Raw genomic sequence first — 13,566 nt, 5'->3', positions numbered from 1 at the left:
CAGATAAACAGCAAAACCGCTGCTTTTGCTGCTGCGATGCGGTGTTGGCAGCCCTGGTGGCCTAGCGGTAAGAGCGTGCGACTTTCAATCTAGGGGTTATTCTATCAATACAATCTGTATATTTATACTTATTCTAAGTTTTTTCCCACTCCAAAAAATAAAGGGGTAAGCACTTAAAGATAGACTAAAGAAACAAGGTACAATATCGTATATAATTATTTATTTATCAATACTTTGATTACCTTAAGTTACAACTATAACATTAAATAGATAGCATAGAGTTAAAACATACGTACAATACGTTTTGAGTGTATTTAAAACTATTCATACTCTCGTTTCATCTTCGTTTACGTGCACACACCACGTACAGTTGATCTGTAATATAAAATATAATAATTAAAGATACGTAAAATCTAATGGCATTATTTTTTTATTTATTTTTTATTTATTTTTATTTAAGGATCACCAACGGATAAATACATCTACACAAATACATTAGAACAAGGTTAATTAACATTACAGATGTTTAGCCACTTATCACACATGTATATTTCAAAGAGAGTATATAAACAACTAATATAACTTATTGAGAATAAATTAACTTGAAAATTAGATTAATAAACGCACTGTAGGTCTCAATTTCTTGTATTTTTAGAATAGTTGCATTTGCCCCATAGTTGTAATTGCCCTTACACAGGAGCAAGTTATAATAACTATAGTTCCTTTTTTTTGCATTAGAATGAAGATAAGCGATCTTGACGTGCCTGTTTATTAAAAATCACTATTGAAAAATAAGTCACAGCAAATATGTTACAATTATAAATCATATACGACCTTTTTACATTATTTTGCTTTCATAAGTTATATAAACTATTGTTTTTGAAAGCGTTTTTCAATAAAAAGCCAAGTCAAGATCGTTTACATTTTTTCTAATGCTTAAAAAAACGAACTATAAATAATAATATCTATACTGGGTATCATTGACAGGTCAAGTCAAGCAGAATGACAGGATGCTCCAGTTAAGCATATTTTGAATCCTAGTTTGATCTTAGTTTTTAATTTAAGTTAAGAAAAAGTTTGACATGCTTACCACCATTTTTATCCTGGTTAGGCTTCGCTTGAGTTTTCATGTTGCTTGGCATCAATAACACGCTCCCATCCTGAATGAATAATATCATAATTAAAAATACTTTGATAATTATACACAAAATTGACTAAGGTTAATGTCAACCCATATAATTTTTTTTGGGAAGATCGTCAATCGTCGTAGGGTAATAACTCGTATTTGTATACGTACTTCGCTCAGACACTGTCAGAAAGGAAGAGCTTCGCTCCTGCTGTAGACGGTCTTACCTGATAGATGATCTTACCCACATTGATCTTACACTCTTTCATTTGTATATGACATAACAATGTATCAATTTACGTTAGGTACATAGGTCACTAGATAAGTTTTGCAATAGACAAATATGATACAAAGTGGTATGGACTATCACATATACTTTTTTAAACTATATTTCCATAGACAATGTTTTGCCGGAAAACATTTACTTTCTTTTTAAATTTACTTATTACAAAATAGTTTTAATTTTGAAAACCGGCGTGGCCTAAGGACGAATTTATGAATATTTTATACAATATTTTCATTTCACAAAATTTAGATATTTTTAATTAGTAGATTTAAAAAGAAAGTAAATGTTTTCCGGCTAATCATTGTCTATGGAAATATAGTTTAAAAAAGTATATGTGACAGGCCACCTCTTTGTTTCATATTTGTCTATTGAAAAACTTATCTAGTGACCTATGTATGTATAAGACTTTCATGATTAGCGTGACAAATAATTACAAGCTTACTTCTGCGGAGTTCTTTCTAATGCAAAAATAAATAAACTACTTATACCGCATACTATACGTAACCTTACAGTGCCATCTGATTCAGCTGCATTCAATTTACAGATATAAAAATTCTGCTTAAGGCAAAAATACAAAAGGATGATATTTAGCACGGGTGGTCATTTATTGCTTATAAGGTCCTCAGCACATGGTGCGTAACGGTGCGTCTTACGTAGGCGAATAACACGCGAACGGGAAGTGAAGCTATGCGGCGCGGGGTGAATCAATCCTTTGATAGTACCTATAGAAGTGTCCTACGTGGGCGATCTCGCTGCGAACGCGAACGCCTTGGGCCCGCCCGGTACGCTGCGTAAGCGTAAGCGTCTCGTAATTGTATCGTAAAAAAACTAAAAGCGTTACGAGTCGTAGAGTTCTGAGCACGAAGCGTCGCGTAAGCGTAATCGTTTTTCACATTAATTACGAATAAACTGTTTGCATAAGTAGTTCTTTACACTTTGTGTTTTACGCCATCATCTACGACTGCCGTGATTACGACAGAAATCTCATACGCTACGCTACGACTACGCTTCGTATGCGGACTTGTTTGAACTTGTTCGTGCTCGTAGCGCTCTCGTTCTACGCGCGTATTACGATACGCTTACACTTCTCTTACGACGCCGTATGCTGAGGGTCTAAGTTGACTTAAAGTTGTTACCTTTAATCTGATGATCCTTCTGGCCATAGTCTTAGGTTCAGCGTTCACGATAGATTGCACTTGCACCCGCTTGAATTGTCCAGCTGCAAGATATTTGCAAATTAATTTTATATTGCAGTTTTTAATCCAACTAGATAGGGAACAAATCAAATTATTTTTATGAAATATTTTGATTTGTGCTTTTTTTAAGTACAGTGTGTGGCCGGGCGGTCTAGTGGTCAGGACGTTTTTATACGAAGTTCGCTCAGACACAGAAGATTTTCGCTCCTTCTTGTCTACCGACATGTGTACGGACGCAGGAGTTAGAACCGACGAAAGAGCATCTAGACGGTCTTACCAGATAGACGGTCTTCTCCACATTGACCATACACAATTGAAAAACTTTAAAGTCTTGCTATGCCTGGCTTTATAGCTTTATAGGAACAAAAACACACGCCACGCAAGCGGTGTGCCGTCTCCGATAAGAATCTTTATATTACAACGCGCACGGGCATATGTACGTCTACCCACACGCATCCGGTGTGCACAGGCCTTTAAAATCAGCGAACATGACTTACGTGTATCGATCGACGTTAACGAAGATATTGCTACTGGTCTGATGACAGGCGCACGTTCTGCGGGCACCTGACAAAATAGGAAAAAAATAATTTTATTTGAAGGTACATATTACATTGTCTTTATACAAATACAAATAGTTTATTATCATAAAGGTTGTTTACATGTGCATAAATATATCCATCAGACTACAAACTAGGCTGAGCCTGTATCTTGGAAGACTGCGAGAGCGATTGACAACTATTTCCACATTATTGGATACATTGCTTAATACTAAAAGTAATTACTACAATACAAGCTAAAGAATACAGAAACGAAACTAAAAGATCTAAACATGCTATTCAAGTTTGGGTGTGAGTGTGTGTTTGTGTGAATGGAAATTTATTCAAATTACCCTAAGACTAAATAATTTATTTAAAAAAAATTGGTGTGTCGTGGAACACTCGGTTGGAACGTAATTATGTTCATTTATGTTCATTTATGTTATGTTCTGTTATGTTATGTTATGGTCTGTTATGTAAAAAAAAACGTTTATTCAAAGATCTTACTTACAACTAAATACATATTTTCTTCTGCCAAACCACACAGTGGTTTGTTGGCAGACGAGTGTTCTGTTATGTTCTGTTATATTTTATTTTTATGTGATAGTCAGCAAACGAGCAGACGAGCCGGACATCTCAGGAGCCACTTAAGCATTGCCGACCCTTGAGAACCCTAAATACCCGCTTCTTGAAGAATCCCATGTCGTATGTTATGCTCTGTTATGTTCTGTTATTAGCTAGAGATCTTAGATCCCGTTTTCTAAGGGGACCTTGCATTTTTGAGACAAAGCAAACCGCTTGGAACAGGTGTTCCTGGGGGTGATCTGAGCTGATTTAGCCCGGTTGCCACGAGGTTCCCCCCAGCAGGTGGGCAGGGGAGGGGGGGGAAAGTGCCTCCGGCGCGCCCCACTCTTAAGCTTTATATCTGCATATATCTAGCAAATATATCAAGTTTGGTGTCTTTTTCGTATAATTCGAGGATGAAGAATTCATTTCTGTGATTAAATTTTCACTCACCCATACAAAAAATACGAGAAATTGAAAATTCAAAAATTTTCTTTACACTTTTTTTTTCGAAAATCCTCTACAAAATTAAAACTATGGCGATTTGCTCTAGAAAAAAAATACCTGTAAATAGCCCAGTTATCCTTCTATATAAAATAGTAAACTTGTTAAACATTTTTCTTTTATAACTCTGTTAAAAAAAATGTTTTGTGTCGCACGGCGTACCCGCGTTGTAAGAGCGGTATGCAGCTTTTAGGATTTTTAATTATGTTTAGATGATTTCTAACAAGTTGTTATTCTTCTGGTTGTAGATTACATTAATAAATTACTTCTGGATGTGATATATAGTTGGTCAAGCAAATCATGTCAGCAGAAAAAGGCGCGAAATTCAAATTTTATATGGGACGATATCCCTTCGCGCCTACATTTTATAAATTTGCCAGTAGTTATTATAAATGTGATAAAATTAGCATAGTTAGATGTTTGACAAAAATGCGGGTTAAAATTAGATATCTATTGTTCGCAATTGCCACTACATGCACATAGGTCCGTACATTTTAGTTTTTTTAACGCAGTTGCACCTCCTTGCTCATTTGTTTTGCAGCGGCAACGAATAATCTCCAAACAAGCAGCAGCCGCCGCAGGTCGGCTTGTCCATATGGGCTCCCAATAACCATTTTGTTTGGACCAGCCCCAGTCAGCAGGGCATGGTAGCTGTTGCTGAGAGGATATAATCTGTCCCCAAACCTACTCCCCAAACTCCTCCTTGGTAAACTGCACGGAGAATATGTTTACGTAGGGCATCTTCTGTTGGAGGCAGATTCTCTAACTCAGGGTTTCTTAAACTTTTTGCTATCACGGACCATTTTCACAATTTAAACAATTCCACGGACCCCGGTTAAAATATATTTTAGAAAAATAATAAAAACCCTTATTTATATTTTAAAATTTATTTTTATAAGTTTCATTACACTTAGGTTTCGTCAAGTTTATTACAAAATTTCCTAATAAGTATGTTTACAGTAGGTATTTGACTTACTGCGGACCCCTGATAAACATGCTACGAACCCCTAAGGGGTCCGTGGACCCCACTTTAAGAAACCCTGCTCTAACTGGAGATTTCTTATTGTATAAAGTACTCTTCGACACTCATTTACCTGATCTGAAATCAGTAACAAAATGCATAGTGTTAAAATACTGTCTAGGGATCAATTCACACCTCGTAATTCAAATCTGTCCAGACTTAAAAATGTAAGACTCTTACTTGTGATACAAGACCATAACAAATTTTTCCAATATTTGCAAATTTGGCAACGCCTGCTCAGTATTGCCTTGTTTGTCGTATTTAAATCCCTCTGTTACAGCAGGTCCAGCAGGATATGCCCTCCAAGCTTGAAATACGCTTTTTTTCACCTTTCCACACAAAAAAGAAACAGTGTCGCAACCTGAAAAGGCGTGGAAGAATGCTAAGACTACTGTACTTTCTGGTCCTGTGAAATAAATTATATATCTATGCGTTACAAATAAAATCATATGTTTAAAGAAAGTTTGCAGCACGTGACCAATTGCCCAGATGACCTGTCTCGTACTGCGGTGACATATTTATTTTATTTACAATTAATGGAGGAACTACAAAAGTTACCTAATGAAGATGCAATAGCATGGCACGAGAGGAACTGGTCATTCTTTCCTGTGCCAATATGTACCCATAACTCCTGGAGCTCCGGCAATTGTGATATACATGCAACTGCGAGAACAACAAAATCAGTATCCACTGTGCGTAGCATAATTTTTGTGTGACCTGGGGCTACAGCATCAGCCACATAATGGACCATCATGCGCGTGTCTGCTTCCTGTACGAGGGCAACTGGTCACGTGCTGCAAACTTCCTTTAAATATATGATTTTATTTGTAACGCATAGATGTATAATTTATTTCACAGGACCAGAAAGGACAGAAGTCTTGCCATTCTTCCACGCCTTTTCAGGTTGTGACACTATTTCTTTTTTGTGTGGAAAGGCGACAAAAAGCGTATTTCAAGCTTGGAGCGCATATCCTGCTGTAACGAAGGGATTTAAATTTGGCAAACAAGGCAATATTGAGCAGGCGTTGCCAATATTGGAAAAATTGTTATTGTCTTATATGACAAGTAAGTCTTACAATATTAAGTCTGAACAGATTTCAATTACGAGGTTGCAACCCTAGACTTATTTTAACACTATGCATTTTGTTATTGATTTCAGATCAGGTACAAGTACGAGTGTAAATGAGTGCCGAAGAAATCTCCAGTTAGAGAATCTGCCTCCAACGGAAGATGCGCTACGTAAACATTATTCTCCGTGCAGTTTACCAAGGAGGCTATGTTTGGGGACATATTATAGCCGCTCAGCAACAGGTTGGAACATTGGGAGCCCATATGGACAAGCCTACCTGCGGCGGCTGCTGCTTGTTTAGAGCTTATTCGTTGCCGCTGCAAAACAAAATGCGCAGGGAGGTGCAACTGCGTTAAAAAAAACTAAAATGCACTGACATATTTATGTGATTATGTGCATGTAGTGGCAATTGCGAACAATATATATCTTATTTCAACCCGCATTTTTTGTCAAACATCTAACTATGTTAATTTTATCACACCCATACTAATCCATACTAATATTTTAAATGCGAAAGTGTGTCTTTCTGTCTGTTTGTTACCTCTTCACGCTTAAACCGCTGAACCGATTTACTTGAAATTCAGTGTAGAGATAGTTTGAGTCTCGGGGAAGGTCATAGGATAGTTTTTATCTCAGAATTCACCCCTTAAGGGGGTGAAAAGGGGGGTGGAAGTTTATATGGGGAATCAATAAAAAGGAGATTGGATAAAAGTCGCGGGCAAAAGCTAGTATTATATATGCGAAAGTGTGTCTGTCTGTCTGTCTGTTACCTCTTCAGGCTTAAACCGCTGGACCGATTTAGTTGAAATTTGATATAGAGATAGTTTGAGTCCCGGGGAAGGACACAAGGTGGTTTTTATATCAGAAATTATCCTTTAAGGGGGTGAAAAGGGAGGTGGAAGTTTGTATGGGAAATCGATAAAAAGCATATTGGATAAAAAATAAGCTACCCAAATACTAACTCCACGCACACGAAGTCGCGGGCAAAAGCTAGTTAATAGTAAAGTTTTCCCAAAGTCTTTATTTATATATTTGTATATATATCACGTCCAGAAGTAATTTATTAATGTAGTCTACGAACAGAAGAATAAAAACTCATCAAAAATCATCTAAACATACTTAAAAATCCTAAAAGCTGCATACCGCTCTTACAACGCGGGTACGCCGTGCGACACAAAACATTTTTTTTAACAGAGTTATAAAAGAAAAATGTTTGACAAGTTTACTATTTTATATAGAAGGATAACTGGGCTATTCATAGGTATTTTTTTTCTAGAGCAAATCGCCATAGTTTTAATTTTGTAGAGGATTTTCGAAAAAAAAAGTGTAAAGAAAATTTTTGAAATTTGATTTTCTCGTATTTTTTGTATGGGTGAGTGAAAATTTAGTCACAGAAATGAATTCTTCATCCTCGAATTATACGAAAAAGACACCAAACTTGATATATTTGCTAGATGTATGCAGATATAAAGCTTAGAGTGAGGCGCGCCGGAGCCACTTTCCCCCCCCTCCCCTGCCCACCTACTGGGGGGAACCTCGTGGCAACCGGGCTAAATCAGCTCAGATCACCCCCAGGAACACCTGTTCCAAGCGGTTTGCTTTGTCTCAAAAATGCAAGGTGGTGGACCTAAGATCTCCCACTATATGTTCTGTTCATGTTCTTCGTGTCCGTGTCCGTGTTTGTCATTCTCATCCTCATTCTCCTTTCTCAATCGTATGGCTCATTGAAGCCTTATTGTTAAGAGTGGCCAATTACTATGTAGTGGCCAAAAAGAATTGATTGTAACAGACCTAGTCTAAGAAAAATACGTGCCCCTTAGTTTGACATCCAAAATAGATGGCGCTGTATTGCGTCAATTGTTTTGCGGTCACTGAATTGTCAAACGTCAACTTTTGACAGTCAGAGTTACCGCAAAATGTATGGAGTTGTAGAAGCAGGAAGATACATTGATTGAGTGAGATGCGTAAAATCTAAGACAAGTTCGTGCATCGAATATGATCACGACATATTTTCATTTCATTTCATTTACATCTCGTTTACCTGTCAAATTCGAAGCACGAAATTGTACTAGATTTTACGCATCTCAATCAATGTTTCTTTGCCACTACGGCCAAAGATAGATATAACTCCGTAATAGATGGATACAGTCTAAGGAAAAAACGTGCCTCGAAAATTTGATTCTCGATCAGATGGCGCCACTACCTTCGGCCTACTCTCGGATAGATGGCGTTGAAGATTTCGTTTGTTATTTAACAATTTGAACGCATATCAGTGAAAGTAAATGGGTCAAAATCATATAAAAATAATTAATGCAAATAAAGAAATCATTTATCCATATATAAATACATTTTATCGTATTTTTATACATATTAATTTTTAGTTTTAATCGTGTGTCGATAGATGGCAGTGAATTGACTCTGGTTACAAAATTTACTATGACAGTACCGCTCTATCCTATTATATCCTCTTTGGTAGTGGCCAATACTTATAGCAGTCACCGTATTAGTAGGGAACTTACCTCATCATTAGCTACTTCATTACACTGATCTTCAGTAACATGATCTAGAGTATCCTCTTCCTGTTTCTGAACGTCCAGTACGTCAATAGTATCTGTTTGGTTGACATCTATTGGCGTCGGAATATCCGAGTTTTGGCTTGCGTGCGCGCATGTTGGGGGCCTGAAAATGCATTTTTTTAAATTACGTGTCGCATATCAGGACAAGTAATCATAGCTGTTAGAAGTATTAGAACAAATTAAATTATTTACAGAAAATACTTTAATTTGTTTTTATTTTAAGTAGAAACACTACTATATAAATTATATAAACTGAAATAAATGTCATATACTAAGAAAAAGTGACCAACACCTCCAGTGCCCCAGGCTGGAATCGAACCAGCGTCCTCTGCTATCGCGGCAGGTGCCTGGTGCTGGTGCTGGTTCGGTGCCTGGAGGGTCACTTTTTCTTAGTATATGACATTTATTTCAGTTTATAAGTAATCATAGTTTGAATACAACTCACACGTGACGGGTTTATAAAAGAAATCTAAATTGCAATATGGGGCATTTTCTATGAAAAGGGACCTTATTGTCGATGGCGCTTACGCCGCACAGCGTCGCGCGGCATTGTATTTATATCGGAGCATCTTTTCCTCCCTTTTTATAGAAAATACCACATATTGCACTGCTCTTATGTTTATAATACTTACTTTAGATGGTGTAAAATGTCCTTCAGATGACAATTTTGTTCAACTTTCAACTCGTTGCTACGTTTCAATTCTAGCACCAATTCCTGTGGAATAAGATTCAAAATGACTTACGGTATTCTAGTCAGTATAAATGTTGTTAAGAGTCCGCCTAGGACGACCTATATTACCGACCTGAATGAAACAAACTGAGGTGTCATTATTTTAATCGTCATATTTTCATAGAAATTTGAAATTAATGGTGACATTCCAAACTTTATCATTGCAAATGGCATGCAGAGTTTTACTATGGCAACAAACAGTCATAGAGGTCATCCATTAATTACGTCACACAAATTTCTAGGTATTTTGACCCCCCCCCCTCCTTGTCACACTTGGTCACATTTGGCAAACCCCTCTCCCTGGTGTGACGTCACATTTTTGGCAATTTTGTTTTAGACGAAATTTGGTAAGTATTATTAATATTTTTTCAAAATATTTCTGATAAAAGAAATATTAGTAATTTTATAACACGAAATCGATTAGGAAAGAAAATTAAACAAATAAAAACGATTATCGTTCCAAAAACTCGTTATTTAATTATACAACAACAAACAAAAATCGGTTACTGAAAAAGTGATGTCACAAAGTTTGTGACTCCCCCTCCCCCTTGTCACAAGTCACAACATGTCACATTTTCTTGAACCCCTATCTCCCCCTAAACGTTATATTCTAAATGGATTAATGGATGATCCCTTACATCAAAAGATACAAAAAAAAAAGCAAAAAGAAAAAAAAGAAGAAAAAAAGAAAATCGAAAATATAGAAAGAAGACTTTATGAGCTTATCCTGAGTGGTAGGTGATAATTATCATGCAACGCTTCATATGTGAAACCTTCCGTTGTCAACTTGCCAGAGTTAGGTTGTCGACGAAATACAGGTTAAAGGTAGACGGCCACAGGGCCGCATCGCACGCAACGGATTTTAGTATTCTTTGTTTAGAAAGTCACACAAGTGCGTCCACTGATCCGCACGCATCGGACGCAACGGATTTTAATATTCTTTGTATAGAAAGTCACACAAGTGCGTCCGCTGATCCGCACGCATCGCACTCAACGGATTTTAGTATTCTTTGTATAGAAAGTCACACAAGTGCGTCCACTGATCCGCACGCATCGGACGCAACGGATTTTAGTATTATTTGTATAGAAAGTCACACAAGTGCGTCCGCTGATCCGCACGCATCACACTCAACGGATTTTAGTATTCTTTGTATAGAAAGTCACACAAGTGCGTCCACTGATCCGCACGCATCGGACGCAACGGATTTTAGTATTTTTTGTATAGAAAGTCACACAAGTGCGTCCGCTGATCCGCACGCATCGCACTCAACGGATTTTAGTATTCTTTGTATAGAAAGTCACACAAGTGCGTCCGCTGATCCGCACGCATCGCACTCAACGGATTTTAGTATTCTTTGTATAGAAAGTCACACAAGTGCGTCCACTGATCCGCACGCATCGGACGCAACGGATTTTAGTATTCTTTGTATAGAAAGTCACACAAGTGCGTCCGCTGATCCGCACGCATCACACTCAACGGATTTTAGTATTCTTTGTATAGAAAGTCACACAAGTGCGTCCACTGATCCGCACGCATCGGACGCAACGGATTTTAGTATTCTTTGTATAGAAAGTCACACAAGTGCGTCCGCTGATCCGCACGCATCGCACTCAACGGATTTTAGTATTCTTTGTATAGAAAGTCACACAAGTGCGTCCGCTGATCCTTTATGCGTGAAATGACAATTAATAGAAAATTTTAAAATGGTAGCCAACAAAAGTTGTAGTCTTTTTGTCCGTTTCCCTATTGTTCTCCATCCTGAGGTGATTTCGAACAAGGTTATAAAAGAACTGTTGGAGGCTAATAGGCACGCGGGGCTAATGTGAACATTTTGAAATTACAGGAAAAATGGAAAAACGCACGCAGACGTTTCTGCTTCATAAAAAATAGTTCAATGTGAACACTGCCAGAAAAAGACAACTTACCCGCAAAATATCATTCGTCTCATTAGAGACACTAGTTTCGGGTGTAGATTTCTTATTATTTGTTTCCATATTGTTCTCGTTCATGGGGTTATTTCGGGCGAGGATCTCAGCGAGGTTATATAGGACGGTGCGGGGCGATGGGGCACGCGGGGCTACTGCAACTTCGGATTCAGGCCTCGTGATGTATTCTTCTACCTGTAAAATTAGTTTTTAAATAAAGTTCATAGAATCTAAGTCTAATCTAATAAAAGCCATTGTTTCTTTTCTGCGAGCGGTCGGCCATTGCGTCTGAGCGCGAGCCATTGTGCCTGAGCGCGTGGCACGCGCTCAGGCACAATGGCCGACCGCTAGCAAAAAGAGACAATGGCTTTTGTTTAACGGAGTATAGGGACTTAGGCGTAAAAATCATTTGAGAAGATTTATACTATACCCAAGAAAGGCCTTAAGATTGCTATTCATATTTTTGGCAACTGTATAATGATCTAAAAAACCGGCCAAGTGCGAGTCGGACTCGCGCACGAAGGGTTCCGTACCATTACGGAAAAAAAACAGCAAAAAAAATCACGTTTGTTGTATGGGAGCCCCATTTAAATATTAATATTATTCTGTTTTTAGTTTTTGTTGTTATAGCGGCAACAGAAATACATCATCTGTGAAAATTTTAACTGTCTAGCTATCACGGTTCATGAGATACAGCCTGGTGACAGACGGACAGCGGAGTCTTAGTAATAGGGTCCCGTTTTTACCCTTTGGGTACGGAACCCTAAAAAGCGCTACGGTTTTTCAAAAACTCTGCTGGCTCATCCTACGGCATTTAGCAAGTGGGATATTATGCATCTTAACCTAATATATCACTTACAGTTTCGCCGTCCGTTTCAGATGGGGGTCTGTCTGTTTCCGGCGGGTCCCTGTGCGAGGTCATCCCGAGGAGTTTCCGCAGCTGCCTCTCTTTACGGCCTTGTAAACTGCTGCTGGAACCCTTTGAATATGCCCTCGAGCATACACGGTTTTTGAGGTCTTTCCATGTCTGTAATACAATAACTTATTATGTCAACCTTTTGGACGCCAATGACGGATATGTCGGCACCGCAGGTCCAACGCCAAAGACGGATTAATCGGTCAAAGACCACAGAGCAACATAGACCTACGCGCATGTGCATAAAGTTCAATTTCTGTTCGGTGACGTAGCGTCCGAATGACAGCTTTTGAGTTTGACACGGCGTTGAAAAGGTTAATATAATCTTCATATGATGAGTGTGGTGGTCAAAAATGGTTAGGCGTTTGAGGCAAGTTCACGATGGGTTATCATGAAACTTACTTAAGACCACGCCTTCATACTCCTAGCGGGGCCTATACTGTTGAGATGACGGGTGATTTAGACCCAGGTGGGTATATCCTCGCTTGGGTGCCTAGTGGCACGTTGAGGATGGGATATCATGAAACTTACTTCACACCACGCCTTGATACTCCTAGCGGGGCCTATACTGTTGAGATGACGGGTGATTTAGACCCAGGTGGGTATATCCTCGCTTGGGTGCCTAGTGGCACGTTGAGGATGGGATATCATGAAACTTACTTCACACCACGCCTTGATACTCCTAGCGGGGCCTATACTGTTGAGATGACGGGTGATTTAGACCCAGGCGGGTATATTCTCGCTTGGGTGCCTAGTAGCAAGTTGAGGATGGGATATTATGTAACTTACTTCACACCACACCTTGATAGGTACTCCTAGCGGGGCCTATACTGTTGAGATGACGGATGATTTAGACCCAGGTGGGTATATCCTCGCTTGGGTGCCTAGTGGCAAGTTACGGATGGGATATCATGAAACTTACTTGACGCCACGCCTTCATACTTCGAGCGGGCCCTATACTGTTGAGATGGCGGGTGATTTTGACCCAGGCGGGTGTATTCTCTTTTGGGTGCCTAGTGGCAACTTTAGGATGGGATATCATGAAGTCAGCTAGCGCGCTTATTTGAAGGTTGGAGCTGCGTCTGAAATAATAGTTATTTGTGACATTTCATTCGA

General features: G+C 38.6%; 1 protein-coding gene across 1 annotated transcript; it reads right to left on the bottom strand.

Annotated features, from left to right (window-relative positions):
• Positions 1–238: 238 nt before the first annotated feature.
• Positions 239–13,547, bottom strand: LOC134750537 (uncharacterized). Its single transcript, XM_063685733.1, has 9 exons — positions 13,373–13,547; positions 12,394–12,561; positions 11,535–11,729; positions 9,511–9,593; positions 8,822–8,981; positions 3,106–3,172; positions 2,549–2,631; positions 1,091–1,160; positions 239–375 (listed from the first exon to the last, which is right to left on the bottom strand). Exons 1-9 carry the CDS (start codon positions 13,490–13,492, stop codon positions 338–340), a joined length of 984 nt encoding a protein of 327 aa, XP_063541803.1. The 5' UTR covers positions 13,493–13,547; the 3' UTR covers positions 239–337.
• Between the last annotated feature and the right edge of the window lie 19 nt (positions 13,548–13,566).

Source organism: Cydia strobilella, chromosome 20 (assembly GCF_947568885.1).
Source record: "Cydia strobilella chromosome 20, ilCydStro3.1, whole genome shotgun sequence".
Lineage (NCBI taxonomy): Eukaryota > Metazoa > Arthropoda > Insecta > Lepidoptera > Tortricidae > Cydia > Cydia strobilella.
The sequence above is the reverse complement of the archived record's forward strand: the minus strand, read 5'-3'. Positions and strand labels throughout refer to the sequence as shown.

What these genes read in the sequence shown, in the direction of transcription:
- LOC134750537 (XM_063685733.1), bottom strand. Translation starts at nt 13,492, where the DNA reads ATGATATCCCATCCTAAAGTTGCCACTAGGCACCCAAAAGAGAATACA. An exon ending in AGACGAATGATATTTTGCGG is followed by an intron (nt 9,594 to 11,534) that starts GTAAGTTGTCTT and finishes CTTATTCCACAG; the next exon opens with GAATTGGTGCTAGAATTGAA. An exon ending in TAACCAGGATAAAAATGGTG is followed by an intron (nt 376 to 1,090) that starts GTAAGCATGTCA and finishes TTTATATTACAG; the next exon opens with ATCAACTGTACGTGGTGTGT.